At 54.7% G+C, this 20,351-nt stretch overlaps 1 protein-coding gene across 3 annotated transcripts in view; it reads left to right on the forward strand.

Moving 5' to 3' along the window:
• The first annotated feature begins 653 nt into the window (after nt 1-653).
• LOC138837703 (nitric oxide synthase 1) overlaps nt 654-20,351 on the forward strand; it is an 85,275-nt gene continuing 65,577 nt past the window's right edge. For 2 of the 3 annotated variants that reach the window (XM_070036648.1, XM_070036650.1), the window contains exons 1-2: nt 654-767; nt 17,888-18,988. In XM_070036648.1, the coding sequence (XP_069892749.1) occupies nt 18,285-18,988 (704 nt within the window). In that variant the 5' untranslated portion in view covers nt 654-767; nt 17,888-18,284. Of the gene's footprint in view, nt 768-1,043; nt 1,123-17,887; nt 18,989-20,351 lie in introns of those variants that run through there. The other variant, XM_070036649.1, reaches the window with a different exon arrangement.

Here is a 20,351-nt window from a genome sequence, read left to right on the forward strand (position 1 = left end):
CAGCCCTCCCCCCGCCCCAGCCCAGCTCTGGGCCTCTCCCCCCTACACCTTGAGGGGGGGGGAGTCTCTGACCCACGCGTGAACATGTCCCCTCCGGCCTCTCCCCACCCCCTCCCCAGAGGCCCCGAGCAGCGTAAGCTCCGCGCTAGAAAAGACCAGAGCCAGGCCACATTTCTAGAAAGGACTCTCTCCGGCTGCACACCCAAGAGTCCGGGGCCAGAGCTGGGCCGGACCCCCTCCCCAATCCTTGCCGCCCCCCGGGGGGGTCCATCGGTACGCAGTCTGGGGAGGGGTGCACGGGGTGTCCCGCGAGGGAACATTGTCCCAACACCGCAGGAGACGCCAGTCCCCATCGTCACCTCCCGTGGGGCCATCTGTGCCCAAGGGGAGCTGCCCTTCCCTGCGTGGCTGCTGCGCGCGCCCCCAGCCCCCAGGACCCCCAGGAACGACCACGTGTGTGTGTGTGTGTGTGTGTGTGTGTGTGCGCGCGTGTGTTTCCTGATAGAAAAAAAATGGAAATGAGGTTATATAAAAGGTGTGCGCTTCGGAGCGCGCGGCGGCTCTTTTCTAATGAGGGGTGAGCCCCCCCCCCCGGACGTCACCGCTAATTCGTTTCCGCGATGACAGGATAAAGGGGGGGCGGCTGAGGAATCCGTCCCCCCCGCCCGACGACCCTCCGCGCGGGGCTCCGTCCCCACACATGGACGCCGCGGTTCCTGCGCGGCGGCGGCGGCGGCGCGGGCTCCGAGGAGCGGCGGGGCGGCCGGGTGAGCCCGGGGTGCGCGCGCGCGCGCGCGGGGCGGGGAACCGGCCAGCCTGGGTCCCGAACTTGGGGCTCGCCGGGGCGGAGGGAGGGGGGAGAGGGCGGGCGGGGAGGGCCGGCGGGGGCGGGGTGGGGAGCGCTCCGGGGAGGCACAAAGCGGCGGGGAAGGGAGGGACGCGGCTCCTCGCGGGAGGCGAGCGGGTGCGCCTGGCTCCGCGGGCTGCGGGACGGCGACCGGCGGCGGCCGCGGGCACCCGGAGCGGGCGGAGACGGCGGAGCACAGCCCGGAGGCGGCGGCGGCGGCGGCGGGCGGCCGCGCAGCTCCGAGCGGCCCCGGGGCGGCCCGGCCCGGCCCCCAGGTGAGTTCTCCAGCGGCGTCCCGCGTCCCCCGCGGGGCCCTTCCCGCCCCCCGGCGCCTCCCGGACCCCCGGGGACCCCGCGCGGAGACGCGCGCGCTGTCCCAACTTGAGTCCGGCCGCCTGGGTCTCCTCCCCTCCGGCTGCCCCAGCCCCGGTGCCCGCTCCCGGCTCCCCGCTCCAACTTTGCAGGGGACCCCCGCGTCCCTCCCCAGCCGCGCGCCCCGCGCCGCGCTGCGGTAATGGCGGCCCCGCTCGGCCCCGCCAGCCACCCCCGGCGAGGAGGGGAGCGGGGGTCCCGGGGCTCGGGGACGCCCGGGGCGGAGGAGGGGTCGATCGATCGCGGCGCCGTCCGTCCCCAACTTTGCGCGGCCTCTCCCGCCGCGCCGCACCTGCCGGCCTCCGCCATGGCGGACACCTCGCCACCTCCGGGCGCCCGCAGCCCGCGGGGGACCCGAGGCCGGACGGGGGGCGGCTCCGCTCCGCAGGGTCGCGGCGCCCGCCTGCCTCCCAACTTTGCCCCTCGCGCCCGCGGGCACCGCCGGGCTCCCCGCGCCTCTTTCTTACTCGGGTGATGGGGGTGTGAGAGCGAGCGAGCGACCAGCGCCGACTCCTAGAACCTGGAAAGTTGTGCGTCTGGCACCGCGGCGGCTCCCGGTGCGCCGGGTCCGGGGCCAGACGAGGCGGCGCGCGCCTCTGATTGCGTCCGGAGCGGCCGAGCCTCGGGGTTCCCTCCGGAGACCCCCAACTTTCCGCGCCACCTGGGGAACCCGCGGCCCCCGGGTCCGGACCCGGGTCTTGGGCCTTCGCCCTGAGGATGTGAGGTGCGTGTCCCCCGGCCTCGGGGCGCGGTGGCCTCCCCGCCCGCCGCCCCCAGCGCCTGGGGACCGTGCTGGGGACGCGGGGGGGGGCGCGGAAGCGGGTTGTTGTTGGGGGGGGACTCCGGGGAGTTTCAGATCCCCGAGTGGGCTGCCATTAGGTCAGCCCCTCCGTTTCTCCAAAGGAGCCTCGGCTTTTCCAGTATGTAAATTGGGGACACAATACTTTTGTGGCGCTATCTCGGGGCCTTCATAAAGTGGCAGATATAGATAAACCCAGGGTTTCCTGCCAAAAAAGGAACCGAAGTCTGGAGCCATGCCCCCACCCACCCAGGGTAGAGGAGGCTGCGCCCACCCCTGGCTCTCCCCTCCCCAAGATCCCCCCACCCGGGTTCGGACTCAGTGACTGGTGAGACCAGGGAGGGAGGGACCCCAAAGACGCTCCTGGCGCACCTTGTAGCCCCTGGTGACCCCAGGATCAGGGAAGACAGAAGCTGGGAGCCGCTTCCCCCTCGCAGGAATGTGAGGAGACGCCCCCCATCTCCCGGGACGAAGTGCAAACGCAGCAGGTTTGGAAAAGCACCAGAAAACCTCGGTGCAGCGCCCCACCAGAAGCAGTTTTTCCTCCGTTGGGTTGTTGGAGATGATTTGTTGTTGTTGTTGTTGTTGTCGTTGTCATTGTCGTTAACTTTGGGTGTGTGTCAGGAGCAGAGGGTCAGGACCTGCCTCGGCAGCTCTTCCCCAGCCGCAATACCACACTGGCCCAGCCTCAGACTCTAGAAACCTCTGAGGGGGCCATGGACTGAGGGCAGGCTCAAAACCGCTGCTTTCTTCTAGAGAGGTCTGGAATCTTCTTACAGCTCCCCAAGGCAGACACCCACACTGCATTTGGTAGATATGGAAACTGAGGCAGCAGAGCAAGGAAACCCATGTGCTCATAGTCCCCTGGGGACTACAGCCCCCCCCCACTTTGGGCTTCTACAATCCCCAGGGGGGGATTGTATTTTTTATACTTAAGCAGTCTGATACACCCCTGTATGAAGGCAGACAGCTTCCTCACCAGAGTCCCCTGCTTAGCCAGAGCGTATCCCTATCATCAAGAGAATGGCTTTCACATATAATATATATGTGTGTGTGTGTGTATATACATACAGGTATGTGTCACATATCATATGAAATATATATACACATTATATATATATATATATATATATATATATATATATATATTATTCCGCAAACCCCAGACCATGCAGGGAAGAGAGCAAATAGCTTGTTAAAGCTTCCTGTAGGTGTGAGGTTACACTAAGCTTGCTCTATAGTTGTGTGGACTTCCAGTTGGTTACTTAACCTCTCTGAACTTCTTTTCCATTATCTGTTAATAATAATAATAATAATAATGAGAGCGATGAACTCCCACAAGAGGTTGTGTAGAAGGTTTTGTGAGCACTGTACAAGGAGTTCTGGAAACCACACTTTCATGCGAGCATTCTTGATGGGAAAGCCACTTGGCAAAGGCCGAGAGGCTGGGGGTGGTGTGGTGACTCAGGATGCCGCAGAGGGTCCCCACAGCAAGGAGCCAGGAGCTGTCCTTGGTCCCTGGAGGGACTTCCACACACGGCCCTGCTGGACAGGGTGGGTGCTGCTGAATTCCCTGAACACTTACGGCTCGGGGGTCCGTGCACCTGTACATTGTGAGTACACACAGATGTGTTCACACTGCCTTCCTACAGTGTGTTTGGGGGACAAGACTGCATGCTGCACCTGTCTCTCTGTCTGAGGCGCTGAAGGTTTGTGCAGGGAGGGATAGTCAGCGCAGTGGATCTTTCCTAGGAGACATTGAGACGCACACAGTTAAATCTGAGAGCACCTTAGGACCTATTTGTATCCGGAAGGCATGACGCCCCATCTTGTCTATGGCCAACGACCCAAAAGCCAGAAGGCCACAGCCATCAGTTCCCTCATCCTAACACCCAATAGCCATGAGACATCATCTCATCTAGCCAGGGTCAAATGTTAGCCCAATGGATCCTCTGGGTCCAAATTCACCAGTCCAGACCCGAGATGTGAGATCGTATGCTCAGGCTGCGGGGCTGGTGTTGCCGTGTTTTGCGGGGAAGGAGGAACCGATGCTTCTGTCACCTGTCCATCGCCCTCATTGCACAAATGGGGAAAACTGTGGCCCAGCAAAAGCTGCATGACTTGGTAAAAGTCACACAGCATATTTGTAACGAAGCTGGCATAGATCCTTGGTAGAGTGATGCTTGTCCAATGCCCTTAATACTAACTTTATGTTTACCTGAGAGGACTCAGAAATTTGGACTTAAAGGGAGTTTAATTCCATCTCTCCCAACTGTTGTGACAACTTATGGAGAGAATGAGTGAGAATCCTCCCGTGAAGCGCTGGCTGGATATTAGCCCTTTCTTCCATCCAATGCTGGGCATTCAGAGAGAAAGAGCCTTTCTAAAGAGACCTCTCACAAGCCAGGCACCGTGGCTCACACCTGTCATCCTAGCAACTCAGGAGGCTGAGATCTGAGGATGGAGGTTTGAAGTCAGCACAGGCAGACAAGACCAGGAAACTCTTATCTCCAAGGAACCACCAAAAAGGTAGAAATGGAGCTGTGGCTCAAGTGATAGAGCATTAGCCTTGAACACAAAAAGCTTTGGAGCAGTGCCCACCCAGGCCTTGAGTTCAAGCCCCAGTATCATCACAAAGAGACAGACAGACAAACTTCTCAGGTGTTAACTTTAGAAACCAAAGAATTCCAGAGCTGATGAGATCTGTTTACGTGCTGCTGCCGTTACCAAATCCTTTGCTCTGAGCTCATTTTGACAGCCAAGGAGGTCCCCTGCCCGGAGGCCACAAGTCTTGCCTGTTTATGTCAGTCCCTGCCTGATGCCAGGAAAGGACCGTTGTGAGCAGTGCCCTGCAGTGCTGGGAAATTGAGCCCATCGGATCTGTTCAGTGAAATGATAAATGAACAGAAGATACCTCTAAGTCCCCAATAGAGCGTACTCGGCGGGGTGCTACTGCACGGGTCTTAGCATAATCCTGTTTAGTGAAGCTAAGCCCAGGAGGAGCGCAGTCATCAGCACACGTGTCAGATGTGACACAATTGAGTTAAGTGGCGCATCCAGGGTGGAGCCCTTCACCCCTCCCCCAGGACAGCTACCCAAACCAAGCTAGCATGTACCCCCAAGCAAGGCACTCTGCAGTCTGACCCGGCAGGGGCACCCGGAAAGCCTCCCTGGAGGAGCAAACAGTTCTTGGAGAGGCAGATTTGAAATACTGCTTCTGTCCCCGGGGTGAGTGCCTGGGGATTGCCAGGGGGACCCCTCAGAGAAGGGGACATGGGAGCTGTAGGTGGGATGTGCACCACCCTCTTGGCAATGGGGAACTAAGAGTTAAAAGACCATGTCAGTGTGGGATACCAGGAGGCCAGGCTTTGACATGGGATTCTGTGATTGGATTCTGAGAAGTTAGCCTGACCTGACCTCTGTACAGGTCATCCAGGTGATGGAGATCGTGTAGTTATGTCTGCAAAGGCTCGGGATAGTGGGTGTGACACTCTGTAAAGGGAAGGCTTCAGGAACACAGATGAGAGAGAAAGAGAGTCCTCTAGTTGTGTAGTTAGTCTAGACCAGGTCCCTTCCTGTCCTAAAATTTCAATTTTTTTTTAAAATCTGGGAAATAGAGGCTTTGGAACCCAAGGCTCCATTGAGGAACCTGAAGCCACCACGTCCTGTTAGGTTAGCATGAAGTCTCTGGTTTTTTGGTGGTGGTGGTGGTTTGGATTTGGGAGAGAAAAAGAGAAGGTTAATTTTGTTTGTGTTTTTATTTCAACCTTGTGCCAGTGGAGACCCCAGAACCCTTTTGTAACAAGAGGTAAAAATTTCTGTTTCCAGCCTGGGCACTGTGATCATCTCCCTACTTCTGGTTCTGTCATGGGAGTGTGTGGGGGTAGGAGAGGAGGATGGCTCTGCTTTTTCAGAGTCAAGGTACCTAAAAGAAATTCCACAGGTTTTCAGAAGTGCCCTGAGGCAAGTTAGCTAAGAACATTTGCCCGGCATTACCCAAATGGGGAATAATCCTCCAGGAACTTTTCTTTCTCAAAACCTGACCGTAGCTGAAGTGGTGCTACCTTCAGGACTTAAAAATAAAAAAAGATGAGCCTTGGTGGAACCCATTTTTACTTGGAAATGAAGACAGGATCTCGTGCATTCGGGAAGCTTGCTCAACTTCGGGAAGTGACTGCGAGCATCCATCATTTTTCTACTAAAGGATTTTGCTTGCTTGTGATGAGAGTCAGGTCAGCTACTGCTTCATTTTCAGCAAAAGCCCCGAGCTCCCGGCTCCAGGCTAAACCCCGCAGCCGAACTCCAGCGTAAAGAAGAAAGAAGATACATCCTCTGTTTTTACCATGTCCCAGCAAGCTTGCTGATAATGGCAAGATGACAGAAGTAGTTCGTTCTATTTAGTCATTAAAATAGCCACATGTATTACTTAGGGCTGCAAAGAAAAAATTCTGAGAACTCTTAGCCTAAAAAGATAATCTACAGGGATCAATTAGAAGAGTATCCCATTGACATCTTTGGGAGCATATTTTTATTTTATTTTATTTGTTATTTTATTTAATTATTAGTTTTTGCTCTTTGATGTTTATAGCAGTAACTCGGCTCTGAAATCTCACATAAGGGAAATAATGAGGACGGATTAGGCTGACGCAATAGTAAATGAACGGAGTCAATACCGAGTATGTGTTTGTAGATGAAGATCAGTCTTAGCTGGCCAAGCCTTCTGCTGTCTTTCTCCCCCTCCCGGCTCTGATGCAGCGGCTGAGATGAAATTCCTTTATTTCCTATACGTGAACGGGATCAGGATGGGTTTTCAGGGCTGTATGTTCTTACCGCTTTCGACTATCTTTTTAACAAATGTTCGAAACTCACACTGAAGGTAGGCATGGTCGTTTCCAGTGGCCTGGAGCCCTGAGATTTCTCAGGGACTGGGGGAGCGGGGAGTCCTGGAGACTTGAGTGGAAACATGGTGTTTCTTTCTGCAGTTCCCATCCAGGGCCATGGCGGGCTCGTTTCTGAGGAGAGATGTCCGTGTCGGCCCCCGGAATGAATGAAGTTTTGAGGAGCCACATGGGTCATAGTTGGATGGCAGCGGGTGATAATGCTGAGGACATGTGTGTGGCCATTGCAGGTTTTAAAAAGCAACTGGAGCCAGGAGCTGGTGGCTCACATGTGTTTTCGTAACTACTCAGGAGCTTGAGATCTGAGGTTCAAAGCCAGCCTGGGCAAGAACGTACATGAGACTCTTCTCTCAGTGAACCATTAAAAAGCCAGATGTGGGGCTGTGGCTCAAGGGGTAGAGCGATAGCCTTGAGTGAAAAAGCTTAGAGACAGTGCCCAGGCCCTGAGTTCAAGTCCTAAGACACACACACACACACACACACACACACACACACACACACACACACACACACACACACACACACACACACACACACACACACACACACACACACACACACACACACACGCGCGCGCACGCGCGCGCACACACACACACAGAGCAATTGATGCTGTTAGCTTGGATTTCTTGTCTGATTCAAGGCTGGGAGCACTTTATCTGTCAACCCCCAGGAGAGGAGCCGGCCTCCTCCACCCTGCTCCCCCAGGCTAAACTTCTAACTGCTCCCATCGCCTGTGTGCTCGGCACAGTTTCTGCTTTCCTTTCTCAAGTGAGGGGATTCGATTTATTACCTAGACAAGTTTTGTAAAAGAAAGAAGGTAAAGAAAGGGGGGGGGGAGGAAAGGACAAGACCAACTTCCACTAGTATTGACTGAATTTTTGTAAGTCTAGTCAATTTTCTGAGTACAACAATGGTTTTGTGGCTTTTGTGGTACAGGCTTTAATCCTAAAGTATATATATTTTGCCAGGCAGCAGTGCTCATGCCTGTAATCTTAGCTACTCAGGAGGCTGAAATCCGAAGATTGTGGTTCAAAGCCTGCCCGGACAGGAAAGTCTGTGAAACTCTTATCTCCAATTAACCACCAGAAGATTGGAAGTGGTGCTGTGGCTCAAAGTGGTAGAGCTGTAGCCCTGAGTCAAAAAGCTCAGGGGCAACACCCAGGCCCTGAGTTCAAACCCCAGGACACACTCTCTCTCTCTCTCTCTCCTCCTCCTCCTCCTCCTCCTCCTCCTCTTCCTCCTCCTCCTCTTCCTCCTCCTCCTCCTCCTCCTCCTCCTCCTCCTTCTCCTCCTCCTCCTCCTCCTCCTCCTCCTCCTTCTCCTCCTCCTCCTCCTCCTCCTCCTCCTCCTCCTCCTCCTCCTCCTCCTTCTCCTCCTCCTTCCTCCTCCTCCTCCTCCTCCTCCTCCTCCTCCTCCTCCTTCTCCTCCTCCTTCCTCCTCCTCCTCCTCCTCCTCCTCCTCCTCCTCCTCCTCCTCCTCCTCCTCCTCCTCCTCCTTCTCCTCCTCCTCCTCCTCCTCCTCCTCCTCCTCTTCCTCCTCCTCCTCCTCCTCCTCCTCCTCCTCCTCTAGTTAAATCTCTAGCAATGTTCCCCCCCAAAAAATGATCGTTGTAAAGACGGCTGTACAGACAGATGGATGGACAGGATAGACATAGACAAGCATATAAGCAAATGCTAATAGTTATGAATCTACATGAAAGTTTAAGGATACTGTTGTGTTGTTCTTTTACATTTTTCTTGGTTTAACTATTTCCTAATAAAAATTGGGAGGTAGGGAGAGTTTGGGCTTAGACTTTTCTCTGGGTTAATTCTCCCCACAATTCTTGGACATACACACATGTGCACACACACATACATTCTCTGTCCCGCCCCCCCCCTCCCCCTCCCTCTCCCCGCCTTCTCTGTCTCTGTTTTCTCCGCTTTCCTGGAAGAAACAGCTCGGCAGTTTAGCAGGCTCTCTCTGTTTTCCAAGGCAGCCTTGCTTTACATTCTCCTCAGCATTTTAATTAAGGCTGTGAGTCACCGCCTGTGAAAGCTGGTGACAATGTCATTTACGCTGTTTAGCTGCCCGGTCCTGGGAGTGGTGACAGTCCCCCACTGTGGGCACTGCGCAGGTCCCAGGACTTGGGCCGTGAACTTGAGGCCCATCCCTCCGAAATTCAGCTCAACGCACACAGGATGGGCCCAGGGCCCAGCAGCAGGGCACTGTGACCACCCAGCCTGCAGCAGGAGGGAGAGACAGGGCCATGGGGTGCCATTGAATGGAATTGGGGGACACCCCCCCACCATAGGTTCTCAGAAAAGAATGTGGCCCTGCTAGACATGGGTTCTGACAGGGAGAGAACAGAGAATGAAACACCCCAACTTCACCCTTCTCCTCCTCTCCCCCACTCCCTTCCTACTTGTCTCCTCCCCTCCCCTCTCCCCTTCCTACCTCTCTCTTCCCCCCTCACCTCTCCCTTTCCTCTTCTCTCCCCTCTCCTCCCTTTTCTTCCCTTTACCAGTACCTAACAGCAGTGGAGATACTGTGGTTAACCTGTTTTATGGATGGGGAAACTGAGGCAGGGAGATACTAAAGTCCTTGAGTTGTAGAGCCTGTGGAGTGAGGCTGGGGAGCTGGGGGACTGTCCCATGCAAATGATTCGAGAGCAGCGATAAAGCCAGGCACCAGCAGCTCATGTCTGCCAGCCTTGCTATTCTGGAGGCTGAGATCTGAGGATTGCAGTTTGAAGCCAGCCCTGGTCACCATCTTATTTCCACTTCACCCTCAAAAAGCCGGAAGTAGAGCTGTGGCTCAAAATGGTAGAGTACCATCCAAACAATAGCATAAGGCCTCGGACTCAAGCCCCAGTACTGACGCCAAAACCAAAACCAACAAAAACAAAAGGAGATGGAGATCAAGCCAGCCCAGGCCACCACAAGGCAGTCACTGAGGAAACCCGCGGAACTGGGGAGGGGGAGGGGCAGTCTCTGGGGTCCCACGAAACATCTGGGCACACCAGGCACTAGGTGCACTTTTTTTCTCTGCACGGAGCAGCTGCGCAGAGCGACTTCCAATGTCTGATGGAAGATCCGCTGTTCAAATAGCAAGACACTGCGTGAGGGACGGTGTGGTGGCCCAAGGCCCAGAGACCCCAGGCCCCGTGTGACGGGCACACCCCTACCCGCTCCACACCGGCATATGCCACACTCTGCACTGTTCCAAGAAAACCAGAAATGTATATTGTGTCAAAACCTCCCATTTCTAAACAGCAGCCTATTGGCAAAATGTGTGTGTGTGTGTGTGTGTGTGTGTGTGTGTGTGTGTGTCTGTCTGTCTGTCTGTCTGTCTGTCTGTCTGTCTGTCTGTCTGTCTGTCTGTCTGTCTGTCTTGAACTCAGAGCCTGGGTATTGTCCCCGAGCTTCTATCCCCAAGGCTAGCAGCTCTACCACGTGAGCTGCAGCTCCACTTCCGGTTTTGGGGTGGTTCATCAGAGATAAGAGTCTCACAGACTTTCCTGCCCGGGCTGGCTTTGAACCACCATCCTCAGATCTCAGCCTCCTGAGTAGCTAGGATTATGAGCCATTGGTGCCTGGTGCAGAACACATTTTTTTAAAATGATATACACTGTAAACCAAACACAATTCTCCTAGGTGCCTGGGGCTGTTATTCAGAGACCCCAACCCATGGCGTGGCGTCGTGAGAGCATGTCCAGTCTGCAGTGCTTCTGTGCAGAAGGTCAGCTGGGACTGAAATTGCATTTGCAATTGCCATCACAGTCGCTCATGAAGCTGTTGAATGATGGTGATTTGGGATGGTTTTGATCTAACAGTATCACACACACATTACATGGAAATATTCCACGTGAGGCTTCCTGGGGTCACACAGAAGTCTCCCCAGTAACCCTCTGGCTACTGGGCTTGTGTTTCTCGCGCTCTCACGTGCTGGTGAGTGGACCTGGAGATTCTCTTAGGATGCAGGCAGGCCCTCGTGTGTGGGTCCAAGTGACTCGAGCGTCTGTGATCCTGACCTCTTTCCAGGTGAGGCCAGTCCAGGACAGCACGCACTTGGATCACACCCATCACCGATTTCCACTCCCCCAAAGACCCCCCCCCCCACCTCTCTCACTCCCCTCCTTCTGAATCTAAATTCTGCTATTCCAGGGCTCTGGTGACAGCTGTTGGGTAGGGGGTGATGTGATTTCGGCCTCATCTTCCTGCCTGGTATCTGCCAGCTGGCTCTATCCTCCATCCATGGACATGCCTTCCCAATCGTTCCACGAGTCTCCACCACTCCCTCTTACCTCCCACACAAGCCGCTTACCCCCAACTACAGACGTGGCCCGTCCATCCATGATTCATTTCTTCAGCGCCTCCTTCAGGCCGTGCCCGGTGCTGCACCGCTGCAAGGTAGGAAATCCCCAGAAACATGGGGTCTGCCAACCCCTTCACCCATCACGTCTTTTGGAACAAGGTAGTTGCTCATTTAAAAAGCAGTAAGGGAAGGAATTTGTGTCAGGAGGGATCTCTGATCCCTATTTTTAATCTTTGCCTTTTGGAAAATTAAAAAGAAAAAAAAGGACGGCAGGATCTTTTACAAGCAGGAGAGTCATCCGGGACAGCGCTGCCGGCCTCCGCTCCACTGTCCACTGAGTCACGTCGTGATTCAACCTCTTCCATCTCTCCCCTCTTCCCTCCCCGTGCCCCTCATCGCCCCAATCCTGACCTCCTGGCTCATCTCTCCTGGGCTTCCTGTAGCGAATCTGACATTCCCTGCCCATGTGTCATTTAGCATCAGCCGGGACCATCTTAACAAAATCAAACTCCAGGAACATACTGGAATCTCTAACTGCTCGGGAGGACTCCATGGTCTTGATGCCCTCTCTAGCCTCCTGGGGAGAGCCTGGCTTTCTCCTCTCACCTTGAGCCTCTGAAGGCCGGCTCTCTCCCACCTCAGAGCCTGTTCACCTGCTGGTCTAGCCCTTCGCCCCTTGCTCCTACCATCTGCTCCTTCATCCCCAGCCAGGTCTGTAATCTGACTCTTCCTCCAGGAAGCCTTCCCTAACTACCACTGCAAACTATGTTAGGCCTTCCGGGTATGCTTTCAGGGACTTCTACTCTGTCCACCCGCATTTGTGCTTATAATACTCCACTCCAGCTCTCCCCCGGCTGTAAGATGAGGTTGGCCTAAGAAAAGAAAAGGGAGTAAGGGAAAAGGAGAGGGAGAGGAAGGAAGCAGGTACCATCCTTCATTCTTGTTGCTGTTGTTGTTGATTCTTAATGTTCCAGAGACCACTGACACTGTATTTCCTTCTTCCTCTCACCAGGCAACTCTCTTGCTACAATTACGTTTGTATTTCCCATCCAAAGTGTTGAGACTCTAGAAAGTGAACTCAGGACCCTCACTTGCTAGGCAAGCGCTCTACCAGTTGAACCACACACCCCGTCCTTTTAACTTTTAGTTAATTTTTCAGATAAGGTCTCACTGGACCTCAGCTGTCTGCCAGCCAGGATCCTCCTACCTCTGACTCCTGAGTAGCTGGAATTACAGGCGTGTGCCACCACACCTGGCCCTCATGTCTCTAAACGGGCAAGGTAAAGCAACTCTAAAAACAATAGTCCACAATGCACTTGGCTCGGGCCATGCCACTTCACGAACTTCCGCTCAGGAGGCGCCGTCAGTGAGTACGGCAGGAGGCGAAGCTGGATCACAAGCCCTTGTCTGTCCAAAGTCATGGCTCTGCCCACCACACAGAACTCACAGCAAGGGTCCAGCACAGGGTGCAATGTGGGTAAGAAGGAATTGAAGAACGTTAGCCCCAAGTTCTAGAACATCTGCCATGCTGACGGAGATAACGGTCTACAGGCTGCCAAACTGGCTTCTGTACATGAGCTTTGTAAAATCTAGTTGAGATGAAGGCTCTGTGAGCTTTCTAGATCTCTTCACCCATGGGGTACACAGCTCCCTCCACATGGCAGATGAAGCAGTGATGTGTTCAGCCATGCCCTCGGGTTCACCCACCACCAAGCCCAGGAATGGGAGAGCTTCAGGGGCCAGCAAAGCCAGCCTCGCCCTTCTTCAATTCCCAGGGGGAGCCACTGCAGGGGGGTGGGGAGGGGGAAGGGGCGCAAGGAAGGGGGTCTTCCCCTGGGAAAGCCCGAGTCGGGCTGGGCCCTGGTGGCTCATACTCAGGAGGCTGAGATCTGAGGATCATGGATCAAAGCCAGCCCAGGCAGGAAAGTCTGTGAGATTCTGATCTCCAGTTAACCACCAAAAAATAAAAAGTAAAAGCTAGAAGTGGAGCTGTGGCTCAAGTGGTGGAGCAGCAGCCTTGAGCACAAAAGTTCAGGGACAGTGCCCAGGCCCTGAGTTCAAACCCACAACCGGTGTGTATGCACACACACACACACATACACACACAGAGAACACAATAAGTATGTCATTTCTCTTTATAGATAGAGAAATAGCGAAGTCAAGTACCTTTGCCCAGCATCACAAAACCAGGTCTGGAAGCTGAGACAGTGGGACTTTAAGGACTTTAGCCTTTTGTTTAAGGGTGGTGCAAAAAAAATGCAGTTAAAAAAAAAAAAAGAAAGGAAATATGCATCATCAAAATGACAATTCATAAGTGAATCTGAAAGCATTTCCTTTCTCATGCGTAACCACGGTTACGATAGCTTGGAGAGGGACTTATCCAGAAACATCTCCAGGCCCAGAGGAAACATGGACAGATTCGTGAGAGATGCCTAACCACATTTCTGTTATCTGTGGGCCCCCAGCTCCACTGATAGTGTCAGAGCTAGCCCGGCCTTCACTAATGCCTACCTGAGTCCCTCCCCCGCTGTGTGGACATGCTTCTGTTTACTTACCTGCTAGTCAGGGAGGACTTAGATTCCTCAAGCTCCTTTTTTGATTTCTGGCTGTAACTGGGACTTGAGCTCAAAGCCTTGTGTTCAGAGGACAGGTGCTCTTCCACTTGAGCCACGCCCCCAGCCTTTTCCCTGCATATTTTTTCAGTCAGAGTCTTGTGTTCTTTCACCCAAGGAAGAACCACGATGCTCCTTCCTAGGCCTCCGGAGTGGTTGGGATTACAGGTGTGAGCCACCTCACCTGACCCAGATTATTCTGCAGGAGGAAGTTTAAAATTACTGACTAACCCAGCCGAAGGCAAACTACGACGTGAAGCAGTCTGGGAAGATCAGAGTGATCCTAGGGAAATGGTGGTCATGACCCCTCAGGAATTCCCTGACTGGGATTTGCTTGTAGACCAGGATTCTCTCATTGCTGGGGGACACCACCACCATCTCCCCCTCCCCAACACACACAGAGAATGTGAGCTCACCCTGCTCATTTGATTTGGGGGTGGGGGGACATGTTGGCTGCCAGGGCTGGTTGGTGTGGGAAAGAATTGAACTTGAACTTGAACCCTAGGTGGTGTGACCTCAGAGGAAAGATGGCGAGCCAGCGGCTCAGTCAGTGGAAGGGAGTTGGTGGTTCAGGATTAATTTCTTTTTCTTTGCAGAGGAGTTACTACAGTTGGGTTTAGGTGTTGGGTCCTTTGTTTATTTGGGAGATGGCAGGTGGTTTAAGACTGTTCTTCAGTGCGGGGTGGGAGGAAGATGAATGGAGTTCAGAAGTGACTGTAAAGTGTGCAAGGAAGGGAGTTCACGCGTGTGTGCGCGCGCACGCGCGAGTGTGTGTGTTGGGAAATAATTGACATGCCGTTCAGAGTGGGAATCTGCTGCGTTTACCGTAATCACTGTATTTATGGGCATCGAATTGACACCTTCCCTCTCCTAGCTCCCCCAAGGGTGCCTCTCCCTGATCCCTTCTTATCTGTAGAGCTGTGTCTCATTCTTTGTTTCATTTGGGGTTTGGCTGTTCATGACCCTCCTGCTGAGACTATAGGCATGTACCACCCAGCCCAGCTCTAACCTCACTATTGTATAAATAGACTTACCTGATGCTCCCAGGCAGGATTTTGGATTTGTGCTGGTGAAATCCTACTATGACGTCTACAAACTTTCCTTGGCTCTTCTGGTTTCTGTGAGAAAGCTAAAACATAAGAACGTGTTCTTCTACCCCAGCCAAATGATCGGCAACTTGTGGGGGACTTACAGGATGGAATACAGTTAAGAATAATGGTTGCAGTCCAGACCTATGCTGCCCAATAACCTTATGAGAGCCGAGGTATCACGTTTCACTCGGTAAGTTGTCATATCAAAAAGAAGAAAAAGCAGGGCTGAGCATAGTTGCTTCTGCCTGTAATCCCTGCCTTGACCTTCCATAGAGCTGGGATTACAGGCATGTAGCCCCATGTCCGGCCCTCAGCCTCTGTTCTGCTTCATATCTTTCAGCTGGTCTGTGGGACACAGGCATCTTCCGGAGGCCCTGAGCATTCTGAGTAAGGAAGGGGGGACGGCAAGAGCAAATTCTTGCCCAAGCAGAGAAAGGCATGGTGAGCCGCGCTCCCTCCCCCAGGGACGCGGGGTAGTTTCTCCCTCTACAAACCTGCCCGTGGCCAGGGCCGCCACACACAGCTGAGCGCTGACAGGGTGCGAGGGCGGTGCGTGAACACATGGAGAGCCGTGCCAGATGGAGGTGGCAGCCTGGGCCGGGCCCAGGAAATCAGCGTTTCTCCCTCGCCGGGCGCAGGGGCTGGAGGACTTACATAATGGGGCTGTGTGGGGATGCTGGAGGACACCCAGGGGGTGGCACCTCCCTTCTGGGGGTGGGGGGGCCCTGGGAGGGGAGGAGGGTGGCCTCTGCACCCACCTCCTGCTCTCATAGGAAGCCAATCAGCTGCCCCAGTCCGGGGGGCGACAGACTTGGTGAAAGACAGCCACCACAGTGTGGGTTTGTGTGTTGGTGTGGGCGCAGAGGGGGTTCCTCGTGAGCTACAGCATGGCTGGCTGTGGAGGCCACGGGCTGCTGGGACCCCAGAGTAGGGTCAGGAAATGGCTCCACCCCATATAGCATCCAGCTCAGTTCTGATCAGCCAGCCCCACCGCAGGTCCCCACCCCCCGCCCCCCGTGCCCACCCTGGGAACCTAGCACATGTCACCTCTCCCACAGGGCCGGCTCTGGCCCTGCCCGATGCCTCCGAAATATATCTATCTTCTCTCAGCAACCACTGTCCTTGAGGGACCTGCTCTGCTATCAGCTAACCCTGAAGCAACCAAGTCCACCGCTTTCTTAAGCAGTAGTGGGATTTGAATTCAGGGCTTTGGTATTGGCCAGGCAGGGGTTCTACCATTCAAGCTGTATCCCCTGCCCCCCTTTTTTTGGCTCCAATTAAGGTTTTCCTTTTTGTCCAGCCAGTCTAAGCCACGATCTTCCTATTTATGCTTCCTGCTATAGAAAGGATGACAAGTATACACAGCAGTACCTGTTGGGTTTTGTGGGGTTGTTTTCTGTTAAGATGAGGTCTCAGGAACAATGTTGCCTAGCATAACCTAGAACTATGATCCTACTCCTCTCAGCCTCTCTGGTAGCTGAGATGACAGGTACACACCTGGCCCCAGGCCATGGGTTCAGAAGAGGGCCTCAAGTACTTTAATGCCTGGGCTGGCCTCAAACTGTGATCCTCCAAATCTTAGCCTCCTAGGTAGCTAAGAATCTAGACATAAGCCATGGGCACCCGACCAAAGCCCACTCTGGTTTTTTGTTTTTGTTTATGTATTTATTTTGTGGTGCTGGATTTTGAACTTGGGGTCTCATGCTTGCTAGGTAGGCACTCTACCACTTGATCCATGACCCCAGGCCTTTTGCTTTTGTTTTAGGATCTCATGCTTTTGCCAAGGGCCAACCTTAGAGATCCTCCTACCTCTGTCTTCTGCATAGCTGGGATTATAGGCCTGTGCCACCATGCTTGGCCGCTGATCATTTTTAGATGGTCAGTGGAACGCAGACATCTCTCAGAGTTTTGCCTGGACCCATCTCTTTGGTGTTAAACATTTGGCAGGTAGTTCAGGTTTTGGACCTGTCGACCCCCATCCCGGGGTCTGGAGCAAGGGGCATCGTTGTCTTCCCAGGAGGTTTGCTTTGTGGGGGCCAGAGGGGACACCCAGGATGGAGAACCCAAAGATGCTTTGTGCCAGCTGAAGCTCCTGAGCTGCGAATGGAAACTGCGAAACCCAGGAGACTGTGACAAGCTGGTGTAGTTAAGAGAGTCCTTGTGATGCTGTCATTTGGTCTCGGGGCCTGGCTGTCCTCCGCTTCCCCTGGGGGCCTGGAGAGGCTGAGTGATAACTGGGCTGGTGACTCCGGGCCATGATCGGGAGAGATAAGAAAAAAGGACTTGTGATTCTGTCATTTTGTTTCTGAGGCTGGCTGCCCATGGTTTCCTGGCAAGGGGTACCCCCCTCCTCCCTTCCTCCCCCCCTCCTTCCCTCCCCCCCCCACCCCAGCCCCCACGCTTGGGTCTCTTGGGGCCTTGATCCTGGAGACACATGGAGATGCTGCTGGGCTGTTTGTGTTCTCTTGCAAAGGCGGATGCCTCCTTCCGGAAGATGGATCTCATTTCTGCACTGGCTTGAAATCTCCCGCGTATTCAGCGTGTATCTGTTCTATGCCGTTTTCTATCCTAGTTTTATTTTGGGGGGAGGAGCGGGGGTTTGAACCCATGGCTTCACACTTGCCAGGCAGACACGGTACCACTTGAGCCACATCTCTTTTTGCTTTTTTTTTTTTCAAATAGGGTCATGCACTTTAGCCTGGAGCCAGTCTTGGACCACGATCCTCCTATTCACACTTACCCACAGAGTTGGAGTACAGGCGTGCGTCACAATACCCAGCTTGTTTGTGTTGTTGTTGTTTTGAGGGGGGAGGGAATAGTCTTCCTGTTTGCCCCAGGCAACCTCAAACTGCCTTACTTTATCACTGCCTCCATTTGTCCTAATTGTGACAGGAATATGAAGCGCTCCGTTTGGGTCTTTTTTATTTTTTTTCCTTCTGTTCTCACCTCTTCCCCTGTGTCCTTCTCTTCAGCTCCAGAAGCCGTGGCTCTCATATGCATCCAAACAGCCGTGACCAAACTGCCCAGAGACTAATCCATGCGTCTACCATGCGTCACTTCTAGACGCATCCATCCCACGTTGATCCTCCCCCGTCTGCCTGACCTGTTGCTTAGGGACAGGTCCCCAGACTTCTCCTGACAGCTGCCCGGCGGCCATCGCTTCCTTTGAGCACTGGCGAGGAGGGAGATGCGTGCCATCATGCCACCGATGACGCCTTGTCCACGTCACGGGCGGAGAGCATAGAGCCCGGGCAGCCTGTGTGGGCCAGCTCTCGTGTCCACGGAGCCGGAGCCCCGCTGTCCCTGTGGAAGCCACCTGGTCTGGACAGGCTGTGGGGCGTGCACCCCGCACCCTCGGGCACGGACACCATGGAAGAGCCGGTGCTCGGCGTCCAGCAGATCCAGCCCAATGTCATCTCGGTGCGCCTCTTCAAGCGCAAAGTGGGGGGCCTGGGGTTCCTGGTGAAGGAGCGCGTCAGCAAGCCCCCCGTCATCATCTCCGATCTCATCCGTGGAGGAGCCGCGGAGCAGAGTGGCTTGATCCAGGCCGGGGATATCATCCTGGCCGTCAACGGCCGCCCCTTGGTGGACCTGAGCTACGACAGCGCCCTGGAGGTGCTCAGGGGCATCGCCTCCGAGACCCACGTGGTCCTCATCCTGAGAGGCCCTGAGGGCTTCACCACCCACCTGGAGACCACCTTCACCGGGGATGGGACCCCCAAGACCATCCGCGTGACCCAGCCTCTGGGCCCCTCTGCCAAAGCTGCCGATCCAGCTTCCCAGCCATCGGGGAGCAGGGAGCAGGGGCCGGCGGTGGCGGCCAGGGCCGGTGGGAGCGGCCCTCAGCGGGCCCAGGACAACGGGCAGGAAGCGGGCCCATGTGCCCAGGCCAACGGCCTGGCCCTGGACAAGAAAAGCCCTGACACAGGCCTCCTCAGAGACCACGAGGAGAACAGCGAACTGCTCAGAGAGATTGAGCCGGTGTTGAACCTTCTCACCACGGGCGGGAAAGTGGCTAACCGAGGGGGACCCCCCAAGACAGAGACGAAGGACACAGGAGTGCAGGTGGACAGGTAAGCTGCCCCTGTGTGTACTGTGCACACGCGTGTGCCCACCACCCAGACACCAGCCTGAGCTGTCTCATACCCCTACCACACCCGTCCCTGCCGCCCGCCCAGTCCCCTGAACTCAACATCCACATCGCAAGAGGTGAGAGGGACAGCCGCTGGCCCCAAGCTGTGGCAGGAAAGCCCAAAGCTAAGGGATGGCCATAGCCAGTGGGGGGGGGGGGTTAAATAACATGGCTTCCTGCCTTTCTCTATGTGACCCCGCCCCAGTCAGGACTCCTAAAATGGAAAGATCCAAGCCCTGGCCAGCCTCAGCCTCCACTTGCCCCTCCATCCCTGCCTCAGCCTCTGTCTCAGCTGCTTTCTCTGCCCCACAGCCAGCCGAAGGCAGAGGAGGCTCCCCGGGCAGGAAAGGGAATCGAGGCACAGACGCAGTCCCAGCTCCCCCAAATCACAATCATGCCGAGATTACACAGATGCAGGAGCTTACATGTCAGGCTGCAGCCTGCTCTTGTCTAGCAGACCAGCACCTTCTGCCTGTGAGGACATGCTGGGCTGAGCCGGGTCTCCTGGGTGGAGATCAGTAGTGGGGCTGGGGGGGGGGGGGTCAAGACAGAGAGGGGGTACAGTTTCTCTCTGTTCTTTCCTCCCACTCTTAGACACCCCCTCCATGGCCTGAAGGGGTTGGATGTGCCCAGAGGGAGACTCCCCGTTTGGGACCTCTGAGAAACCCAGGGAACCCCTCTTCCAAAGAACCCCTCAGTGCCCCAGGAATATTGAAGCTCCCTGGGGCGCTTCCTTCCCTGTGCATGTGTTCATTTCACAAGTGCTCAGGGAGGACCTACTGCGTGCTTTACAAGGAGGACCTACTGTGTGCTTTAGCCTCTGAGGGTGGAGCTTCATCTCATCTATGGGAAGTGGGGGGCCCTCTTGGGCTGATGGGGTCACTTGCAAGCATAGTAAGAGGGTCACAGTTGGAGGCTGGCCTGGGGTAGAACACAGGACCCTAACCAGAGAAATAAAACATGTATCTGTAAGGCATGGAGGTAGGCTACGGTGATAGTGCCCCTCTTGCAAGCACTAGGCTATGGGTTCAAACCCCAATATCATAAAAAAAAAAAGAAAGAAAAGAACCTTCCCGGAGTTTGTGTATTTTTTTCATCCATTCCATGTTCTAACTATAAAACAAAGGAGACACCATGTAGTAACTTGCCCTGGGACATATCATCTGGAGCCGGGGTGACCTCAGTCTTAGGTTAGATGTCTGCACCCCTACACATAGCATTGAGGCCCATCCGGGACCATCAGCTACCAAAGACACAAGTGTCTCAATGTGGTCATATACAAGCAGCAGTGTTTCCCTGGCTAC

Source organism: Dipodomys merriami, unplaced genomic scaffold, assembly GCF_024711535.1.
Source record: "Dipodomys merriami isolate MVZ:Mamm:240054 unplaced genomic scaffold, mDipMer1.0.p SCAF_274, whole genome shotgun sequence".
NCBI classification, from domain to species: Eukaryota; Metazoa; Chordata; class Mammalia; order Rodentia; family Heteromyidae; genus Dipodomys; species Dipodomys merriami.